Raw genomic sequence first — 23,700 nt, forward strand, 5'->3', positions numbered from 1 at the left:
AAATATGTCTATTGGCAGTATCAGAGACTCTTTGAATTAAAGCTTTAAGAACTTTGAAAGCTTTATAATAGGCTACATCTATGGATGCATGTTTTTGTATTTATTTTCTGTTTTTGCAATGAATCTTTACATTTACTTCCCCCTGGCAACTATTTTATTTATTGAAAATTTGTATCTTTTTATACTGTTTCTTACACTATGTTATTGTTCTTTGAATAAACGATAAATAAATAAAAATAGACCATAAAAGGATGTCATAAGCAGAAAGTTGTTCGTGTTCAGGGCTCACGCTAGTATTTCTGCTTTTCCATGAGCGCCACCTACCGTCAGAGACTGATGTGTATTTCCTCCATTCACTACTGCAATACAGATGAAGTGTGAAGCCACGTGTTATGTGAAGTTTGTGACAGATGATATCCTTTATTTCCTCCAGTGAGGATAGCTGGATGTAGAAGGTCAAGCCTCTGAATAATAAAGCCATGAGGATATGATGCCTGAACAGAAATAGCCCACAGAAGAGAGAAACTGAGGAAATAAATTGGGCTGAATGGCTTTGCAAGGTGGCTAAACTTTGTCTCCTCACAGAATTATGTCACCGTGTCAGTGGATCATTCGTTCTCAAACAATAATCAAGTGCGATACACTGCTGGATAGCATGACGTTTCTCTGAGGTGTTATCCGAGGTTTCTGAGAAAACCGGACACCACAAACAAACAAAATAATCATAGAAAAATCATAAAGGGCCTCAAAACAGTATCCATATTTTCCCCCTTTTTTTTATTAAGAAAAACAGAAAATATGGTTCATACATTTACACCAATGAATGTGAAACTTGTCTAATATATTAATGACAATGGTATATACAGATCAAACAGAGACAGAGAAATCAGCAATTAGTAAAATTATAAAATTAATAATAATAACATTCAAATTATTTATTTATTATTGCGGAGCACATGAACAGTACATTCTAAAAAACAAATGCTGGGTTAAAATCAGCCCAAGTTGGGTTGAAAATGGACAAACCCTGCGGTTTGGGTTAGTTTTATTTAACTATATTTTTATTAGGTTTTTTTTATTCGTTTTTTATTAGTTTTATTTAACTATTGTCTTAAAATTACTGTATTGCTTGCTTAAAATGAACCCAAAATATGTTGGGAATTAACATTTATTAATATAATTAATACATTAACATTTATACAAATAAAAAAGTTTAAAGAAAAATAATTAAACATAAAACATTAAATTGCTTATTAATAAATATTCACGTTTCGATTATTATTGTTGCCTCTAGGAATGATGTGTAAGTATCTGATTTTTAATTTCCAACCTATTCGCCAGCCATATATTAATTTTTGAACATAAGTTGTGTTAAATAAAACTGACCAGCACATTGTGCAAACATTTTTAACCCAACTTGGGTTGTTTTTAACCCAGCATTTAGTACAGTGGTACAACCATAAAGAACAATACAAAATATCACATAAAAACTATAATATATATATATATATATATATATATATATATATATATATATATATATATATATATATATATATATATATAAAAGAAAGGGGCAATATATTACAAATTTTACACGAAGAGGCCAAATTTGCAACGGAAATTAATTCAATTATATTTATTTTTTTGTGTATAAATAAAAACACCAAAATACAATATTTGACAGATGTATCGAGAAGCATGGCAGAATGTTATAATAATAATAATAATAATAATAATAATAATAATAATAATAATAATAATAATAATAATAATTAAATAATAATAACAATAATAATTTAATTGAAGTAATGAGAATGATGTAATGACTACGAAAGATTGTGGTTTGGGTTTGACCTTCAGGATTGCAGCTTTTGATGTCCACGTATGTGCCTTGTGTAGTTTGCCATTCAATACTTATTTAATCGTATTTTTGGCTGGGATTAATATAATTTCCGACGACAGTAGCATATAACACACGTCGGATAATCGCATTAAACAAAAGTGTTATTTTAGCTGGAAGCCCAATGTCGCATTCTGCTCAGGCGCTCTGTGGCCAGCTATGAGGTCCTCCTGATCGCCATGTGGTGTTGGATAATTCTAGAAGAACGTCAGTGAGACTTCACCAGAAGCGTTACAGAAGCACAGGGCCTGAGAGTGACCCACCGGAGCGCGTTTACCTGACACTCACCAGCTTCACAAACACCTGTCACTCTACGTTCATTTATATTAGCTATCAAACACGTCAAAGATGTTGTCTGCGGCGAGAACAGCGGCGAAAAGTGTGTCGTGCTCTCAGAAAACCTCCAGTAGTGTGTCCGGTCTCATCAAGAAGGTGAGTGACTTCTGCACTACTACCGAGTGCCCTTAAAAGTGCTGTCAGTCAGCCTCATTTCTCCGAGTGTGTTTGATAGTCTTTATATATCGAGCCGACATGTTTGTTAGCGGGCAGTTTGCCTTGTAGTTTGCGGTGAAGTGATTTCGGTAACCGATCTGGTGACATTTGCCTGAAGTCATTGGTTATAGCAATAGGCGTCATATAAAATCTGACAAAATCACAAAACACTAGGAAAAGAAAAGCTTTATGCTAATAATTTGCCCCTAGCACTTAGCAAAACCCGAATGTCCACGTGACTAGCCTGCTTTCTACTGTGTAACCGCATTATGTAAGTGCTGTGTTTAAGATACATTATTTATATTATTATTAATAATAAATACAATCTAGACATTGTATGGTTTGTAAACAGCACTGGAGGTCATTTATTTGGTGTGTGTGGAGTTGAGTAAGCGGTAATGACCTTCATGAAGTGTCCCTGAAGCATCTCCAGCTTGCCTCCATCTAGTTAGCTGATCATAAATGATATGCAGTGGCAAGGATAAGTTAGTGAACCCCTTGCAGAAAATGTGAAAATAAGGGATTGTACAAAATAATCCATGCTGTGTTCTTTATTTAGTGCTGTCCTGAATAAGATATTTTACATAAATTATATTTACATTTAGTCCACAAGACAAAAAAAGCTGAATTAAGTTTATGAATCATTGATTGTTAATAATTTGTTGTTCCCTGGTGATCAAAGGCTGTGTGTGTGTGTGTGTGTGTGTGTGTGTTTTGTGATGGGAGTCTCTTGTTTGTCCTGATCAGTTAAACTGACCAAAGTTCTTCAGAAAAATCCTCAAACTCTTCCAGCATCTTTTTTTTTTAGCCCTCCAGCAGTGGCTGTATGATTTTCAGAGCCATCTTTTCTCACTGAGGACGATTGAGGGACTCAACCACAACTATTACAAAAGCTTTAAACATTCCCTGATGCTTCAGAAAAAAACACGACGCATTAAGAGCCGGCGTGAAAACGTACTTAATTTGTCTTCCCCAAAACTTGTAAGCATTGTCTTTTGCTTCCAAAGAGCAGGACTAAATTAAAAGTTCTTATATTTAAACAAAATAAGAAACATTTGGACATAATCCTGTTCAAAAGTTTTCATCCCTGCCCCGGCTCTTAACGCGTCGTGTTTTCTTCTGGAGCATCAGTGAATGTTTAAAGCTTTTGTAATAGTTGTGTTTGAGTCCCTCAATCGTCCTCAGTGTGAAAAGATGGATCTGAAAATCATACAGCCACTGCTGGAGAGGGTTCAACTTCAAATACGCTGAAGATGCTGGAAAACTCAAGAGTTTGAAGATTTTTCTGAAGAACATTTGTGAGTTTAACTGATCGGGACAAACAAGAGACCCATCACAAAACACACACACACACACTAGGCTTGGGCGGTATCCAAATTTTGATACCGTCAAACCTCCTCCCTATTTTACCTCGGTATACGGTATTACCGTGAATAATTAAAATATTTTGATTTAAGGCTCAGACAGTGTCAACAAACTGTTGGCTTGTGCCAAAACCGTTCAGAAACTGAATACCAAAAATGAATACTGAAACAATCACAAAATAACATGCACAACAATATTAACAACTGTTATTAGCAACAAATAACAGTTTAAAAAAAGTGCAATACAACAGTCAAACATAATTAAATTAACATAAACATCCAGAACAGGTTTAGCGCAGAGCACTCAAATGAATTAAATCAAATCACACTGCCTGGAACAACTTTAAAGAGCAGCTTATAAAAAAAAGTGTAAATAGACCCACAACAGTCAACCAGAGTTGAATTAACATTTAACATCCATATTATAAAAATGATTGCAAAGCAATAGGCCTAAATAAAAATAACTTCTTTCCAGTCTTCTGAACAATATTGTTTTTAACGAAAACCAAATAAAATAGGCTACCTGAATCAATTGATTAACGAATTAATTAATTAAATAAATAACAATAAATGAAATGGGGGAGAAAACGAAAGAAAAAAGAAACGAATGGCAAGTGGCATCAAATCTAGTCAAGATTTTTTGCTAGAAAAACCAACGTTTACTTTGTCTGGCTTTAACAGGGCACGTCGTGGACTGACAACTTTACCTGCGGGGCTGAAAACCGTTGTGCTTGTGGCACAGACGCACAGTTGGCTTTCGTGCCACCTGGGGAAAACGCCCGGTAGCATTTTTCCACCAGAGAAGTGGGTCCTCGAGTAAATGGCTCCAAACAGTGGGCTGTCATTTCAGCTCCGACTCGGTCCTGTGCCGATGCCGCGGGACCCGTGATTGCATCGGCTTGTTTTTTGTTTTTTGCCGATATTTATTTAGGCTTATTCATTCGTTCTTTTAACGAATGAATGAGTTAACTGGCCTAAATAAACGAAAGAACGAATGAATAGGCCTAAACGAATGAATGCATAAAAAATAAGCCCATTAATGTTATTCCATTTGTTAAAATTTGCATTCAGATTTTTAAGTTCCTTATGTGAGTCAAGTCTGCATATATTTGATAAAAAATACAGAAAAAAAGGTTTTCTATTTTAACATAGCCTACTTTTTAATATAATTTATTTATGTGATGCAAAGTATGTGTGTATATATATATAGTACTTTTATTTTTTTTACATTTGAGCCCCTGCCCCTGAGGAACTCTGCACGTTTTATGCTTACCGTTATGAGGCAATTGTCAGACAATTGACATTTGTTTTGTGAGTCCCATGTCCACTTGATTCTTGTGGAGTTCATGCTTATTGCTTACATTGCAAGCTGTGTGACAAAAGGCTTCGGCAATATTACAGCGTCCGAGGGTGCGCTTGGTTTTTCATTCACGCAGCAGTGAGTATATGCGCCCTTAGGTTCAAGATATTTCCATCTCTCGCGGTCATCTTTTTGTTGCACAATTTGCAAATTGCCTCGTCTGTATTTACCGCCTCTCCCTTCTCGTTCGATCAAAACCCCAAATACTTCCAAACTGCAGATGTTGTGTTCTTTTTCGAGACCGAATAACTCAGTGCACGACTCGCCGTCTTTTCCCCTCTCTCTCTCTCTCATCCACGCTGTCACGACAAAAGCGCATACACATATTTAGGCATTAAATAAATAAATCATATTTAATATGTAAATAGTTCAATTAGTTCAACTTATTAAATATTAAATATTTAATAATTCATACGTTGATCAGGAATATGTAAGTTGATATGTTTTTGTTTTTTTTGACGGTTTGACGGTATTGAAACTGATACCGTTGCTATTTTTAGATCCCGCGGTATACCATTTTACCGTATTACCGCCCAAGCCTAACACACACACACACACACACACACACACACACACACACACACACACACACACACACACACACACACACACACACACACACACACACACACACACACACACACAGGTTTAACCCAACCCCTATCCCTAAACCTACCCATCACAGAAACATGTGCAGAACAACAGATTGTAATAAAAACATGTTTTGGCCAATTTATAAGCCTTTTTAACTAGTGAGGTAGCCTGACAAGCCAGTCCCACATCAAGATGTTTGGTCTGGAAACTCACCATTGACGGCTCAATCCGAGGGGCGGATAAACGGTTGTCTGTCAAACTCCCTCTGCTCGCGATAGGATAGCGCTACACCAACCAGAGCAACGAAGGTGAAACAGAGCTCGCTGACTGATTAAACATTCGCCGTATCCGGTCGGCTAAACTCTGAACACATCTTCCCTTCTTAAGAAAGACTTCAGTGCCGTTCTTTGTTCTTTTCTCAGAGAAAAGCTTAACTCCAAGTTTTCCAGAGTCGCGGTCAAAGCTGATTCGAAAAACCGCCGCCGTTCGCCAGTTTCTGTGTTTACTAGAAGCGCGCAAACGCAACTCGGCCGTCGTCATTATGGCCCCGCCCACCGACTCTATACACGATGTGATTGGCCCGTCCAGATTCTGAGGAATACAGCTCAGAAGGGTATTGAGAGTTCCTAGACGACACTCGTGGGCAGATTAGATATTTTCATATTTTACTATACAAGCGAGGACATTTGTCCTCACAAGTATTACCAAACAAGGAACACAAGTGTTAAAAATCAATATTTCATCAACTATTCTCATTTTAATAAATTCTTTAATGTAAACACATTTTTTTGTAAAATATCTTATTCAGGTCCATATTAAATAAATGGATTTTGTATGAGATCTCTATTTTGTTAAAATTATTCAGAGATTCTGCCAGTGTTCACTAACTTTTTTCCCCACTGTATGCTGACCACATGATCAGACCTTTCAAATAATCTAGTAATTCTGTATGTCTTTGAGCAGCACTAACTCTGCACACTGTACAGCATCTCATTTAGTCGAGCCCCCCCCCCCCCCCCCCCCCCCTTCTGTTTTGTATTTTTATATAAGTAAAACTTGTTGTGTTTTTTGTTTCGTTAGGCTTGTTGGAATGGATTGGCTCAACAAACTCTCCAGACTGCAGCCAGACGCCAATATGCGTGAGTATCTTCTGAGCTGTTTTGTCATAGACGATGAAGGTCCATGAGTGAGTGTCTGATATGCCGGATGTTCTTCAGGTCTGAGGCGATCCGAGGCGCTGTCATCGGTATTGACCTGGGAACCACAAACTCCTGCGTGGCTGTAATGGAGGGAAAACAAGCAAAGGTAAGATATAACCAATGCCCCCGGTTTTACAGACAGCACTTAAGCAACTTGTACGGGCATATCTTAAAATGTAAGTGGCAATGTTTTGCCTGAAGAAGCACTCCAGTAATGCTTTATTTCTAATGCACCATAATGTTTTAATTTGACTAAGGCTTAATATAAGCCCTGTCTGTGAAACTGAGCCACGAGGTGTTAATTTAGTGTGTTAAAGATTAGACCTATTAGGTTAAATTATCACCTTTGTGCCCAGATGCTTAATGTTAACCTCAATAAAATGAATAACTTGATCACTGGCATCTGAACATGTTGAAAAGATTAATCAGATTAATTCCCTAATGCATTAACTTTGATCCTTGAGTCATGTGACAATACAAGATGAGGGATTCTCAAAATGCACAAAGCTTATAAAATACATCTGCCCCAAAAATTGCCATTGGGCAAAAAATAATAATGACATTAAGACAAGTTTTTGAATCAATATTTGAAGCGTTTCGGTGTATGCGACCCTACTGTATGAATGAATACTTTTCTGACAGCATTATGGGGTGTGGAAGAAAGATTCCAATGAAGTGGTCTTAAAAATGTCCTAAATTTATCCTTACATAAATTATGACCATAAAAGAGGCATAAATTAGAGCAGAAAGTCTTAAATTCATAATCGTGGCATTAAATGTTGCATGCTTTGCAAAAAAACGTCTTCCTCAGTACTGTCTTGTTTTCCAATTCAAATATCTAAACCTTTGAGATGCAAATTGAAAGTCTTAATTTTACAAAATGAAATGAGTTTATGCTTTAAACAACAACAAATCTTTCAATGAGTTATGAACAAATCAACTTGCCAGTTTCTGAGCCGTTTGTCAGATATACAAAAAACTGAGGAAGAGGCTCCAGCAAATTTGATGTATATCAGAATCTGTGTTTTTGTCAATGCTTTATGGCTTTAAATTTTTGCTCAAAAAAAGAAGAATAAAGCAATGGATTCAGTGATCTTCTGTGCACGAGGTGAATTGTGAGGAGTTTTGCTTGTGAATGCATTTGAGATCATGGGTTGTTTGTTCGGCTGTGGGTGTTGGAACCTGCACGTCTGGTCAAATGGCTCTGCAGATTTGGGGTTTACTACAGCATTTCACCTCAGAATTACAAATCAGGCTTATAGCTTTGTTCTTGTTTACAATTTTTTTTGTCATCGTGCTTGCGAAATCTAAAACGCTTCTGTACCTCTGACTTTTTATGTGACAGTTGTTAACGTTGAGAACGCACCTGAAGCCGCCATTTTAAGCATGAATGAATGACGGCTGTCTGTTAACATCGCACAAGGCAAATAAGGGTGTGATATCTAGTGAATTAGGCTAGTAATAAGATTTTGTTAAATGTTTGCAGAAATAGATATGGAAAATAGATTTGTGTCTTTGAGAATCGAAATTGAATCGACCACATCTAAAAAAATGATTTACCTCAAATGTATCTTGCTCACTGCAGTGTGCAACAAGTCTCAGAGTCGCTGCTGAGCGAACGCAGAGCGAAAAATTACATATTGTGACTGCAAATCTTAATTTTACCTTCATAAAACTAGCAGAAAAATTTGCGTTTTGATGAATCGTGTAAAGTGGGGCTGCACGATTATGACAAATCATAATTGTTAATTCTCTTGACATTGTAATTGCGATTATTAAATATGATTATCACAATTTACATTGAATGATGTTTTTAATAGCTTTATGTATCAGATAAAGCCATTGTGTCTCTTCAGAAGACTTGGACTTGGATTAGACACTCAATTAGTTATTTTTACAATGCTTTTATGACATTTATCGGATCTTTTTGATCCAAAGTTTGAGAGGAATGGACAGTCCCGCCTCTGGTCTGCTTGATGCCCAATACTTTATGAGGCCCACGGCACTGGAAATGGACTTATATGGAGGGACAGATAGCGCAGGTTTTATAACAAACATCTTCATTTGTGTTTAGAAGCTTAACGAAACAATATATAGGCTGTGTGCACGGCTTCTGTGTTATTTCGCGTGCATTCGACCAGTCCGCATACTTCAGTCACAGCGCAACATGCTATCTAAGCACGCAGAATAATATACTTCTTCCTTTTTTTTGTTTTTTTTTGGTAATCGCGGCTTTGAACTATAGGGCTGCACGATTAATCGAAATCGAACCGCAATCACGATTTGGTTTGTGTGCGATTATGAAAGCTCAAAGGCTGCGATTTTAAATGAAATAAGTGCCCAGTGTGTTAGCGAAGAGCGGCTCTGTGATAAACGCTGCTCCGTCTGAAAGACTGCGAGTTTGAGTCGCTTAACGTTAACGTGTGTTTGAAAAAGCAACACGAGTCAAACATCTTTACAAACTTGTGAAGCATAAACCTGTTCAACAAAAGACAACGTTTAATTACATGTTTAACCTCCTCACTTCATATCGACAGTCGAGTGTGTGTGAGATGATGTGGCTTCTCATCACAGAGTGAGGCAGACGATGCGTTATGTTATAGTATTCATACAGTGATGAAGTCTATCTCAATCAGCACTGCATTATAATATACTTTATTATTATGAAAATACACTTGACGGCTTGAAGTCAAATCATCACCATATTTTGCTGCAGTCGTGTTTATTGTCATGTTAAATCAAAGGGTTTCTTTCCGCTCAAGGGCGCCCTCTGGCCTTCAGTATGAATTAAACTTTAGGTAATAAATAATAAGAAAATAATACTCAATACATTTTAAAACTTAAAAAATTATAAATTTATAGGACAGTCAATATACAGGAGTTTTTCCCCCACAGTGGATGCACAAGAGGTTCATATTTCATATTAAAGACTTTAAGAAATTGATATCACAGATAAACAACACAGATTTTTATAATATTTTTATTTTATAATATTTTTCTTACAATAACTCCTCAGGCTTAGACCTTTCTAATATTTTTTTAGTCATAGGCTGTCTGCATATTAATAGGTAACCCAGCAGTTTTTTTTATTGTTGTAAAATAAGTTCTGTAAAATATTACAAAAATAATACTAATAATAATTAGTATTATTATATTGTTATATTTATTCTGACATACTCCATTTTTTAAATTTGTAATTATGGAAATGTTATGGGAATATTTCTTATTTGTAAGAATATTTTTAACAGTAATTATAATAATAATAATAATAATTATTATTATTAGTCCTATTAATATATAAACACAATGTTATATACACACTTTTTATTTATAAAAAAATTATAATAATCGCATTTTAAATCGCAATTTTACCCAGATTAATCGCAATTATATATTTTTCACAAATCGTGCAGCCCTACTTTGAACGATTACAAAAGCGTAGCATCCATAATCGTGATCGCGATTAGAAATTCGCTTAATTGTGCAGCCCTAAAGTAAAGCCACCATTGAGGACATGAACACATCTGAATGAATCTGCTAGGATCATGAATCAGGCAGCACTACTATTCTCTGCCTGAAATTGACGTTGTGTTAAAATACTGTTTATTGATCTAAAGCGTGTGATCGTAACAGGTCCTGGAGAATGCAGAGGGTGCGAGGACGACCCCGTCAGTGGTGGCCTTCACATCTGATGGAGAGCGGCTCGTGGGAATGCCGGCCAAACGCCAAGCTGTCACCAACCCCAACAATACTCTCTACGCTACTAAACGTCTGATTGGACGGCGCTATGATGACGCTGAAGTTCAGAAAGACTTGTAAGGCTTTTAATTTCAATTTATGTAGTGTTGTGTAGTGTCACGATATTATGACTTGCGATACCAGACTAAAATACCTCGATATCGATACCACGGTAAAAAAACGAAACAAAAAACCCCCAGGTATTATTCATTGTTTTATTTTTTTACTAAAAATTCAGTTGGCCAGCATGTTCCTGGCCTGGTTTTTGCCCATTCCCTCCTCTTATTGCCATAATAACTGCATGCCAGTGTGAAGATCCTTACAGAGATCACATTATCAATCATGTTATCATTCACTTTCACTTCTCAACAGGTTGGGATGACAATCTTATTTCATGATACGAGTAATTTAATATTTTTTAAATGTAATTTTATAATTATAATATAGATTTTAATTGTCTCTGTTTTAAAAAAAAAAGAAGCAATAAATGCAAATTACAAACAATATGACCACAACAGTGCTTTATTTTTCAGGACCTGTATATCGTGCAACACTAAGTGTTAGGGGTGTAACGATTCGTTTTAACTTCGATTCGTATCACGATTTGAGGTTGTCAATACGATTCAAGGACGATATTGGTTCATTTAGAACGATACGATCCGAAACGATTCAGTGACTTAAAATCGATTCAGTTACTTTAGCCAAAAATTTAAATCAGTGTGACTGAAATACATGCAGGTGGAGTTTTCTAGATTCCTGTTGTTTCTTTTAAGCGAAGCAGGTATCAATGATCAACAATTAATGGCAAATGTGTTCACATTTTATTTGAATAAAGTGCAACCAACAGTTTAGGTTGAATTAACAGGAAGTTCACCTTTTCTGCTCTCATTTTCAATAAAAATACAGTAAGTGCCACCAACATACTACTACTGCTACTTCTACTTGTTTTTCAACATAAAAATATTACAATATTAAAAATAAAGTTTAACTAACATCTCTTCAGGATTAACTAACCGTAGGTTTACCTGCTACGTTTGCTGTTGTTTTTCAACATAAATATAAAACATATAATATTACTATCAAAAATAAAGTGCAACCGACGTCTCTTCAGGTTGAGTGAGGAGTGGCTGAACCTGCTAACGTTACTACTACAAACAGCGAGCGACTCCTTCAGAACATCTCCGTCTTTATTAAAGCCAAAGTGTTTCCACACCGCAATGGTGGCCTGATAGTTTCTCGCTCGTTGGCTTCTGCTCTGTCATTCGCTGTCATAAATCCTGTCCGCGCTGTTTTGTTTTCTTTGCGCTACTGCTGCCACGTGACATATAGGCAGACTGAGTAATGTTTAATGCCTTTATCATAAAAAAGTGATAAGAAAAAACATCCATATACAGTCTGACGTGCTTAAATCAAATGCATTATTTCCTATTATCGACACAATCGATCAATTACCTTTTAAAACGATATTAGATCGATGTGGTTGGATCATAGGAATATAAATCGATACATCGATGTAGTAGATGAATCGTTACACCCTTACTAATCATGTGTATTAAGGATGTCAAAAGTACTGGTACTTCGGTACCAAGTCAGTACTGAAACTTTGAAAATGTGACGAATATATTCGGCACCCACTAATTGGCAGCTGCTTTCAGTCGCTACGGTTTATCTAAGTGCAGCGGTCCAGCATGTTCTGCATGTCTCTGTGTGAGTGAATGGTGCAGACGTGATTTCATTTAACACACATACACACACCTGCATCTGCATCTATCCGCGGTACCCAGCTATGCTTCAGCTTGAGCAGCGTTTACAGCCTCTGCCGTCTCACTGTACGATGAGGTAAATAAATGATCTTCATCTCTAGAGCCGCTGTAAAAGTCACTTCATGAGCATTTTACCGTTTCATTTGAGAACTATAATCATATCATACGCCATACGCAAACAAAACTCAAAGGTATTCACGGCAACAATTTAAAACAGTCATGAATCTCAAACAGTAATGATGATGATCATAACTAGGTGTGCATAGAGGGTTGCTTATTTTTTACTTGATCTTTTTATAAACAATGTTTACTTTTCAGCATCATAGCCTTCAAATGTTTATATGAATTATTTACTCATGATAATCATCATAACTGTACATACATTATATTTTTATTAAATAGTTCAAAAAATGGTAAAATAGTTCCAACAGATTTTGCTTTGGTACCGAGAACCGTAATACTTTAAAGAGATGATCACCCAAAAATGAAATTTTAGCCCATGATTTATTCTCCCTCAAGTCATTCCAGGTATATATGATGTTCTTCTTTCAGACGAATACAATCAGTTATATTAAAGTCCTGGCTAATCCAAGCTTTATAATGGCAGTGATTGTTGCTCGGTTTTTGAAGTCCATAAAAGTGCATCTATCCGTCATATAACTGCTCCACACGGCTGAGTTTGTGTATGTATATATATATATATATATATATATATATATATATATATATATATATATATATATATATATATATATATATATATATATATATATATATATATATATATATATAATATATATTAGGGGTGTAACGATACGCGTATTCGTATTGAACCGTTCGGTACGAGGCTTTCGGTTCGGTACGCATTGTGTACCGAACGGTTCTTGGACTAATTAATTAGATTTGGAAAATAAAAAAGTGTGTGAAATGTATGCGTTCAACAAGGTAGCCCAATAACCAAAACGACATAACAGCCAATGCCCCTGACACCGCCGAAGTGAAAAAAAAGAAGAAAAAAAACACCAAATATGTTTTAGGCTGCTCAGTCAGGTGCTCGCTTACTCAGTAGGCTACGTGCTGAATGCTTGTGGCAAAATGGCTATTGGGTTTAACAAACCAGAAATAGAAGATCCTCCAATAACCAACAGGTCTGGTGTTTTGGTGAACTTTGGATTCTTTGTAAGCTATGATGGTGTTGGCAAGAGTGATGGATTAAAAAAACAACGGTATGTCGCATTTGCTGATGGTACAGCAGCGGGAATAATTCATGTCATGTCAATCAACTCATTTACGCCGACAACAAGACGATAAAAAGAAGAATCAGCCACAAACTATCCCCGCAGCATTTAGACAGACATTTCCAACTTAATCAAATGGCAAAAGACATCACCGCGGCGAGTGGTCCATTTATAGCCGCGGATATGAGACCTAACGCCCGTTTCACACATAAGTTACTCCGTCTGCAGTGCGTGTGCGGTGCGTATTTTTTTCAGTACCCATGTTAATGGATGACAGCTTTCACACTGCACGCGGATGCGGTCCGTCTGTTCGTTCCAGGTGCGTTGCGTCTGCAGCAGTGCACGGATTGTTTTCGTACCGAGTCTATTTTTTGCTGCGCTGCGCTGCTGCATTAAAGTGATAGAACATTGTTTTCGCATTAAAATAAACATGTACCGACGCGAAAATCTAGTAATTTCACCACAGATGCATATCATTTAAAATATACTCTTGTTTCAAAGTCAACACATGGCTTTTTTCTCAAGTAAAGCAACAAAACGACACCTTACCTGGCATTTAGGTAAAAAAAAAAAAAAGTGCCATAATGGAGAGCACTCGTACTTTCTTGGAGGTGAAAAGCAAAGTTCTTTTTGACCTGCAGGATTTCTTTTTAAAGGGTGTAAAAACGAAAGAAAACACGAGAGTCGGCTGACGAGAGACCATTGTAAGTTTCTGATTTAAAATGTTTGTGATTTAAGGCTATAAACTATGTTTAAATGTTTTGCCACATGTGTGAGCTAAATCTAAAGTATATAAATATGAATAAATGAATTTAATAAAATGTTGTTTAAATGTAGTAGGCTACGTAACCTGACTTCTATTAAAGAGTAAACGGAGATAATTGGAATTGTGACGAGGCATGTTCAGTAAAAACTTTTGGATTTTAAATAAAAAATAATGAATAAATGCTGTGTTTGTGGTGTGCAACAGCGGATCAGTTGCGGACTGCAAACTCAGCATATGTGAAAGCACTACAGGGTGTGGGGCTCCTGCAACGCACACGCAACGCACACGCACCGCACACGCTAATGTAAAGAGCTAATGTCTTATTCCTGTAACTACATAGAAGATGGGTAAAGTATAGCTCCATCATTGTTCAATGTAAAAAAAAAAAAAAAATCATACTTTGTTAGTTTTAATAAAAAAATAATAAAAAAAGGTAATTTATCTGCCAATTTTTTCTTTTTGCTGTATCTAAAACATACCGAACCGAACCGTGACACCAGTGTATCGTATCGAACCGAACCGTGAATTGTGAATTGAAATCTAATTGAATTGTGAAATTTGACACAATACTCAGCCCCAATGTTAACTGAATGCATCTGTGCTGAAATTGATTAATCGGCCATTGATAAGCTGCTATATTATCAATTCTCAATGAATCCTTAACATGCCTATAATGTAGATTTAGTTAATTTGCAAATAAGTGATGGCCTTTTCTGTAATTGACAGGAAAAACGTCCCCTATAAGATCGTACGTGCCTCTAATGGAGATGCCTGGCTGGAAGCCCACGGGAAACTGTACTCGCCCAGCCAGGCCGGAGCCTTCATTCTCATGAAGATGAAGGAGACTGCAGGTGAGTTTATCTGCCTGAGGAACAGCAGATTAACACTGAAACCAACTACAGCTCCATCTAACCACAGTTACTCTTTTACTCTCAGAGAGCTACTTGGGCCATCCGGCGAAGAACGCCGTTATTACAGTACCAGCTTACTTCAACGACTCCCAGAGACAGGTGAACACCACGCTTTCTGCTTTCCAGATTAACTTGAAATGTTTCCACATTCAATTTCAGTCTATTTTTAAAGCACACTCACAATACATATTATTTAAAGGGGTGGTTCCGTGTTTTTTTTTCTTCTAGGCTTGGTTGTGTTTATGGGGCGCAGAATAACGTCATAATACTTCTTTTTTCTTCTTTTTTTTTAACGCCGTATTTTTCTTCTATTCTCCCTTTATTCCACACCGCTGTCTCCACTGTCCTTTGAACGGCTCGTTTGCTTCCTGCTTCTATGAAGCTCATCCCTCTGAAAAACGCAATGGTCTTAGATTGGTCAGATGGCCAAATGTAGTTTCCTGTAATTTTATTGGCTGAAGTGCCAAGCACAGGTTGCCGGATAGGCCACGCCCCTTCCCATTACGGGCAGAAGTCACATCTGCGGAGACTAGCGAGGGTTTATGATGTCACCAACCCAGGAAGAAGTTCGTTGTAGTCCAAACCGGCCGCTTTTGTAGGCAATAAACTGCCGTAACTTTAAAAGACAATTGCTTCGTCCCAGTTCGCCTACTTATACTATGTCCTAAAAGTATGTACTCTTTTTGTGAAGAAAAAGTATATACTTTTGAGTGTGTAGCCGAAAAGTATGCAAGCTTTGGGACTGCTTCGTCATCTTTAACAGACTCTGTTGCTTAGTTATGTGCATCCCATCACTGTTTGCCCTGTCAATCATCGTCAGATTCGTCACAGTTCAAATCCTCCACATTCAGTTTAATCTCCTGCCGTATCGGAGAGAAATGTAGCCGCTCGTTGATCTGCCATGTGTGTCTTTAATGCAGAGACTCTCCTCGTGTGTTTGCAGTTTAAATATAATGATGCATTTAAAAGTTATTGGCCAAACATGTCATTACAAAAGTTCACAATGCTGCTGCAGGTGAAATATAATGTGGACAACACTGAATAAATATATTTTTGACGGGTAAAATATTGATAGTTGGTCACTCAAACCCCTTTATCTAAACCTCTCTACTTAACCGTCGAACTCGCACATCCGTCATGTTTGTAGTTTTTTTAACGCTTTTTATTCGCGTTTGTAGTTCTTATCCAATCCTCGTCCAACTCGCAATGGGTTGTGGGTAATATCAGCCGTTACAGTGTGCATGGATCTGTACTTCGAATTCGGACCGGAAATAGTAAACCATCCGGGAATCTTTGGCATACTCTTTTCAACATACTAAGATTTGGGACATACTCACTTTATTTTCGAATACTATTTAGTATGGATAGTATGCGAATTGGGACGCAGGGAATATCTCTGTTTGCATTGAACTTTCAGTGCTGTAACTTTGCAGATACTGTTTATGCTCAAGCAGCGACATTACACACTAACTAAAGTGAAATCGCATGCAACCAGCCCTTTAATGTGTATTATGATGTACCAGCAGACAGATGTGTAAAATATGTGACGGGACAAAAATGCACGGTCCGTAGTGGTTTTAATTCCCAAAGGTGAAAAAATATAAATATATACAGTAGCAATGGTGAAAAGGGGGAAAAAATAATACAAAGGAAAATAATGCAAATTGTGAATGCAAGTTGGCTATGCCAATGTAAAGGCCCAAAAATACAAACGAGATTAAATCTCTCCACACTTCAGTGCTTTTTAGTGTCGTGTTTTAGAAAGCATTCTGCTATCAGCCACAAATGTAAGCGCTCGTCTTGTTGTGAACATTGATTTCTCAGATGCATTAATGTCTGAAATCTGGTGTGTTTGTTACAGGCGACCAAGGACGCAGGACAGATCGCAGGTTTGAATGTGCTGCGTGTTATTAATGAGCCGACTGCTGCTGCTTTAGCTTATGGACTGGACAAGACTCAAGACAAAGTGTAAGTATCAGATACTCGTACTACATCATTTTATCTTTATATACCAAGATAGGTAGGGATTGTTTTATAACTTATTCTTTACCTATACTTATTCCTGTCATACCAATTCAATAAAAATAAACAGAACAGTTGTACCTGAAAAATGTAAGCACTATTTAAAGGGATAATACACCCAAAAATAAAAATGACCCTGTGATTTACTCAACCTCTCTAAGCTCTTACTTCAATTCAAAACATCATTAGTTAAAAAGTATGTACTTTACCTGATATGTATCCAAAAGAATCTGAATCTCAATCAAATTGTGAATTGTGTCAATGCCCAGCCCAAGTTATTCAGTCAAGAGCATGAAAATGATTGATTTTCTTTTTTTCTCTTAGTATTTTTTTGTATGATTATCATCAACACAGCAGCAGGATAATTAGGCCGCTGTCCCTTTAAGACCGAAATCACAGATCCAATATCTGGAGGCTTTGCAACAATGCAAGACATCATTGGCCTTTAATTTTAAAAGGAAACTATATCTGTCTTCATTCCAGAATTGCTGTGTATGATCTTGGTGGCGGCACATTTGACATCTCTGTCTTGGAGATCCAGAAGGGTGTTTTTGAGGTGAAATCCACCAATGGAGACACGTTCCTCGGTGGAGAAGATTTCGATCAGCATCTTCTCAGACATATAGTGAAGGAGTTCAAGAGAGAGGTTTGTATTCAGCATCACTAAAAATGTGCATAGTGTCTGTGCTTGTGTTTATTAATGTAGTCAAGTGTAAACGTAAGCTTCTGTCAGATACTGTAGGTTTGTTTCATGTGATGCGGTTTAATTAGGCACACTCAAAGGATTCATATGGTGATCTGTTAAAGTGAGGACTTTATTTTCCTGTTATCACTGTAAACCTGCTCTAAAGCGATCTGTATTGTATAAATAAAGGACTTGATGCATTAGTAGTACCTAATGCAGGATATTAAGCCTCCAGGTACAATGTAAAGATGTCAAACTGTTGTTGAGAACTGAGTTTGTGCTGTGTATTAATGTGTTTCAGTCTGGAGTGGATCTGACTAAAGACAACATGGCGCTGCAGAGGGTGAGAGAGGCTGCAGAGAAAGCCAAGTGTGAGCTGTCTTCCTCTCTTCAGGTGAGTGTCTGATCAGACAAAGACTGCAGGATTTAACCCAATAATCATACAGAGATTTATAATTTTTTGTTATTTATTACTATTTTTATTATTATTAGTGTCCAAGCACCATTGCAGATTTGGAGTCTCTAACTCAATCTCTCTAGTGCCACCAATTGTCCAAAGTTACACGTTTATGGCAATAACTTTTGAACTGAATGGGCTTTTTCCCTCTGGAAAAATGGGTGGTTACCTCTCATTTTTGACCATACATGTGTTTGCATCCCTGTTAGAGTCTCTACTTTCTGGAGATATGCATCACTTTGGCATTTGTTTTAGACAAAATAATGTATTTACTCTAAATTACTCTGGTACCATTTCTGCCTGAATTTGGCCTACCCAAATTGAAAAGCCACACATACAGTGGTCGAAGTTCAACATTATGGTGTCATTTTACAGGAAACCCTTTAAAGTTACATAAAACACTGCTAAAAGTGACACAAATCTAAGTATAGGTTGTCTGAGCTGTAATAACCCCCCTCCACCCCCAAAAAGAGACTCTTTTTGATTTGATTTATTTTTTGGTTGTAAATTCATTTTTGGAAGTGTGTAACTCAGACCCTATATTCATTGGGTCATGTCAAGAACATAGATGCCAATTTTGCCATAGTCAGCCTTGCGTTTGTGTGTCAGGTTTTCATCAGTCAGTATGCAGTGGTTATTTCCCGTTTTAAAGGGGTACTTCAGCGCTGGGAGGATGAATCCGTATTTGAACTGGGTCATCAATGTAGTAGAAATGTGAAATTTATTTTTTGAATTTGGTGCCTTCTAGACTGAGAAAAGACAGAAAATGTATTTTTGTCCCATGGGGATGAAAGACTACTTTTCCCAGAATGTTTCGCTGACCTATGAGGCCATTCCCAACGTCACCGCCACTGGATTACTGTGACTGAGTTGGAGAAGACATTCAAATTTAAAAACTGAACGTGTCTGTTCAATATAATGAGTGAGTCGCCGCGCGAGTATCACAGCACTGAGCACTAACTGCAGGAGTGAGATAAATGAGCTGAATGAGCTCTCGTGATGAGAGCTGAGGTCATCGCGACTACACTCGCGGCATACATTCACAACGCGAGTTCAGTCTGGCGCGTTTCAGTTCATGCCTTTGCAAGCTTAACTTTCATAGAAATTAATTTGAGAAGTTAAAAGACTTACATTGCTCACCATAGCTCCGTTTAAATGAGTGCCTGTAGCTGCGAGCTGAGCTCTGAGTGTGATCTCCATCCCCCATGAGCGGGTTCAAAACATGCGGAAATGGCTCCCTCTGCTGGCTGTAGTCTTTAGCCTTTGGCCAAACATTCCTCCTATGATGCAAATATCATCAATTTATGTCATAGGAGGAATTTTTACAGAAATAAAATGCATAAATCTCTTGTCTCAAGGGTTTCTACTGATACAAAGCCATATGCTAATTGCCGAAGTAACCCTTTAACCGTGCTTTCACTGGTGAGTTCAAGTAAGTATATCTTAATGTTTCTGCACACAGACTGACATCAACCTGCCTTACCTGACGATGGACGCCTCTGGTCCGAAGCACTTGAACATGAAGCTGACACGCTCTCAGTTTGAGGGCATCGTGGCAGATCTTATCCGCAGGACTGTGGCGCCCTGTCAGAAGGCCATGCAGGATGCTGAAGTCTCCAAGAGTGACATCGGGGAAGTGCTTCTGGTCGGAGGAATGAGCCGAATGCCAAAGGTCAGAGCTGAACCCTAGAGACTAACATTTTTTTCAGGAATCCCGCTGGATGGGGGAAAAAAAAAAATCCCTATTAATCATGTGATTGGGATGGGAGCAGATTTTTTTTTTAAAATTTAGAATAAAGCTTGATCGAGCTTAGGAGTCCATATTGCGACACTATTACCGGATTATCCTCACCGGCACGTCATCCTCAATAAACCAGTCTCCGGCGCAATAACTCAGATCTTTCATGTATTCATACTCTTTTTGTAATCGACGCACCATCCTAAATAAACCCGTCTCGTGTGATACCAAGAAATTTTGAATATTCTGATCTAATATGATTTCTGACCTGTAAGAATAATAATCGTACACTGTTTGTTAATAGGCCAGAGGAGAACTGGCACCCCAACTAAGTCTGGCTTCGCCCAAGGTTTATTTTTCTCCATCATGTCCTGATGGAGTTTTTAGTTCCTTTGGTCGCCTTTGTCTTGGCTTGCTCAGTTGGGGACACTAAAATTATGATCCAAATTATTCAACTAAATATACAAATTAATTAATTAAATAATAATCTTATTTAATTCTATAAACTATAATACTGATCTGCCAACATTGTAGCTATATGATAAATTAAAATGAGCTGATAACATAACTGTTTTCTCCAGAACGACAGGACAAAACTGCAAAATTTGATTTGGGTGTACAGTTTAGCACTGTGAAGCTGCTTTGAAACAATCGTCATTTGTAAAGGCGCTATATAAAAAAGTTGATTGATTAATTGATTGATTGATATCGGGTATTATAGTCTTATCACTTGCCTGTATTTTGTTCCATGACGACTTACAAAAGCAGATAGGATCATTCATGTCAGTTACGGTTTCATACTATTAATTAAAAGGTGAATGAGAATCAGCATCAATTATTGATCACTTTTCTTCAGAGGAATTGCAGCTGATTTATTTATTTTTCCAGCTGGAACAGAACATATTTAAGCAATGATTTTAGTTGGACAGAAATCTAAGAACGACCTGTTTAGTTGGCTCAAAGTTCATTAAAACAACCATTTCAAAAAGTTAGTGATTTTCTTTATTTTTTTTATATTATAGTTAGAATATGTATACCTCAATGTTTTAACTAATTGAATAATCGTTCAAAACTCACTGATTAGTCGTCAACGGCGACGGCTCTAATAATCGTTAGATTAATTGATTATCAAAACAATCGTTTGTTGCAGCCCTACTCCTGTTTCACCCTCTACTGAAGCACTGGCTAGAGGAAAGCCTCCAGCGAAGCGTCCTAATGGCTGTCCCCTTCCGTTCTCAGGTCCAGCAGACGGTTCAGGATCTGTTTGGCCGAGCTCCCAGTAAGTCGGTTAACCCAGATGAAGCCGTGGCTATCGGCGCAGCCATCCAGGGCGGCGTTCTGGCGGGGGACGTGACGGACGTGCTCCTTTTGGACGTCACCCCGCTGTCTCTCGGTATTGAGACTCTAGGAGGAGTCTTCACCAAACTCATCAACAGAAACACAACCATCCCTACCAAGAAAAGCCAGGTATGGTCATAAACACGGTATGCCAAAAGCAACAGTATTTTGTGATTTGAAATTGTGAAGACGCTTGCAGTGCTTGTTTTTTTTTTTTTTGTGTGTGTTTTTTACGAAACTGGTGACAAACTGATACTTTTAATGATAAAAAAAGAGCCACAATATGACTGGATTTAAATAAAGCATGACTTTTTGTTTTGTTAAAGTTTTAATAAATTGTTCAGTTTAAAGTATACTTATTTATATAAATAAATAAAAAACACAGCAAATTCACTTAAATTCACAGTAAAACCTAACCCAACTATAGCAGGCCTAATTTAACACTAAATAACTAATAACAGCAGTTGTCTGTATTCTTGGTATCCTACAAACCAGCTTCAGTTCAGCATTATTTAGCACGTTCGAGTTTAAGTGGCACTGAAATGACGCACCGAAATCTGCGTTCTTATTCGGTCCGGTACATACCGGTTATGTAATATGGCACCGGGTTTCAGTACTCAACCCTAGTTATTTTGTAGTTGGAGTTCTCTTCCTGTGAGTGTGTGAGTTAGGGATGCACGATATTGGATTTTTGCCGATATCCACTATTCCGATATTTTTTAGCTCATTTTGGCCGATACCGATATGTTTATTTTTTCCCTTTGTTTGGAAACAACACCATTTTGAGCAAAAACTTTTGTTTTTTGTTCATTCTGGTTTCAGATTTTAAGGTTTCCTTTCAATAAGGATTTTTGTTGAAGATAAATTAATGTTAATAAAGTTCTTTTTATGATAAGAGTATATTAAAAGCCCGGAAAATAACAATAATAAAGCCAGTCATTTTTCACCCCAGATCCAGCTGTAACCTAAATATTGTATTTTTGGATGTAACGTTTGTGCACATGAAGTGGGGGTGGCATGACATCCATTGATGCTGTCTTTCAATTCTACAATTATTGTAGAGCGCCATTTTATTACAGAGTAATACACTGTATATAAAATTATTTAGCTTACAAGTGTCTTGTAAACATGCTTATGATTTATGACATCATTACTGATTTGTTTATTCAGAACAAGAAGTAACTTTTTGTGTATTCTACTTTTCATTATATTACTGTAACAACAGCGCCCCCACTACATGTATAAATATATAGCGGTCTAGTGGGCGCTACGACCTGGAGGAGCTTCTGCTGCTGAACGCGCTAGAGAGTGGGGAGACGCGATTGGGCTCGTTTTGGCCTAGTTTTGCTGTGAAACCCTGGCAAATCTGTTGCAGCATTTAAAAACAGTCAATATAAATCACTGGACATGGAATGTATTTGCTTGTTTTCACTTGGAAAATGACCACAGAGCTGACATGATCTTATCGTTATTTTTTCGTTATTTCGATATGTATCGATACTGGAATATCTGAAACGATACGATTCTCAGTTTTTACAGTATCGATACCAGCTGTGCTCTCCTCTCCGACCGAATGCGAGTTGACACACACCGGCATATTCTCACTCAGCCCGGTTAACCTCTGAGCACGGCGAACGCGCGTTCTGCTGGACTTGTTCCTCATGACTGTGTGTTAGTGTTAGTGTGTGATCGGTCTGATTTTCGCGCGGGATTGCACATAAATTAATTCTACTAATCCCCACAGATTTCGTGCTCACATCTGAAGCGCACACACACAGCCTACCGTAATAAAGCCGCCTCAGACATGATACAAGTGCAAACATTTGCTTCTTTTTCCAGCTTATTATTGGTCAAATACACTCAAAGAACTATCAGTGCACATCTGGAAGAGTATTAACGTAAACACAGTCGCAAACAGTTCAGGAAGAACGAGTAACAGGAACAGTGTTTAGGATCCACGCGTCTGTTAGTCTTAAAGGGACCGCAGCCATTTGTTATTCAAACTACAAAAACACAAACGATCAACTGCTCTTGACTGATCAACTTGTGTAACTTTAATAGTTTCATCTGTACGCTATTGAATTTTTTACTAAGAACATTGTCCAATGTTGTTTTAAATGTAATAACTATGA

The 23,700-nt window shown here is 37.3% G+C and overlaps 1 protein-coding gene across 1 annotated transcript in view; it reads left to right on the forward strand.

Moving 5' to 3' along the window:
- The first annotated feature begins 2,087 nt into the window (after window positions 1-2,087).
- Window positions 2,088-23,700, forward strand: part of hspa9 (heat shock protein 9) — a 28,876-nt gene continuing 7,263 nt past the window's right edge. Inside the window, exons 1-11 of the mRNA XM_067456870.1 lie at window positions 2,088-2,335; window positions 6,794-6,852; window positions 6,931-7,018; window positions 10,546-10,727; window positions 15,144-15,268; window positions 15,354-15,427; window positions 17,190-17,296; window positions 17,834-17,996; window positions 18,337-18,429; window positions 19,955-20,164; window positions 21,470-21,697. Of these exons, the coding sequence (XP_067312971.1) occupies window positions 2,252-2,335; window positions 6,794-6,852; window positions 6,931-7,018; window positions 10,546-10,727; window positions 15,144-15,268; window positions 15,354-15,427; window positions 17,190-17,296; window positions 17,834-17,996; window positions 18,337-18,429; window positions 19,955-20,164; window positions 21,470-21,697 (1,413 nt within the window). The 5' untranslated portion in view covers window positions 2,088-2,251. The remainder of the gene's footprint in view (window positions 2,336-6,793; window positions 6,853-6,930; window positions 7,019-10,545; window positions 10,728-15,143; window positions 15,269-15,353; window positions 15,428-17,189; window positions 17,297-17,833; window positions 17,997-18,336; window positions 18,430-19,954; window positions 20,165-21,469; window positions 21,698-23,700) is intronic.

Source organism: Pseudorasbora parva, chromosome 11 (assembly GCF_024679245.1).
Source record: "Pseudorasbora parva isolate DD20220531a chromosome 11, ASM2467924v1, whole genome shotgun sequence".
NCBI classification, from domain to species: Eukaryota; Metazoa; Chordata; class Actinopteri; order Cypriniformes; family Gobionidae; genus Pseudorasbora; species Pseudorasbora parva.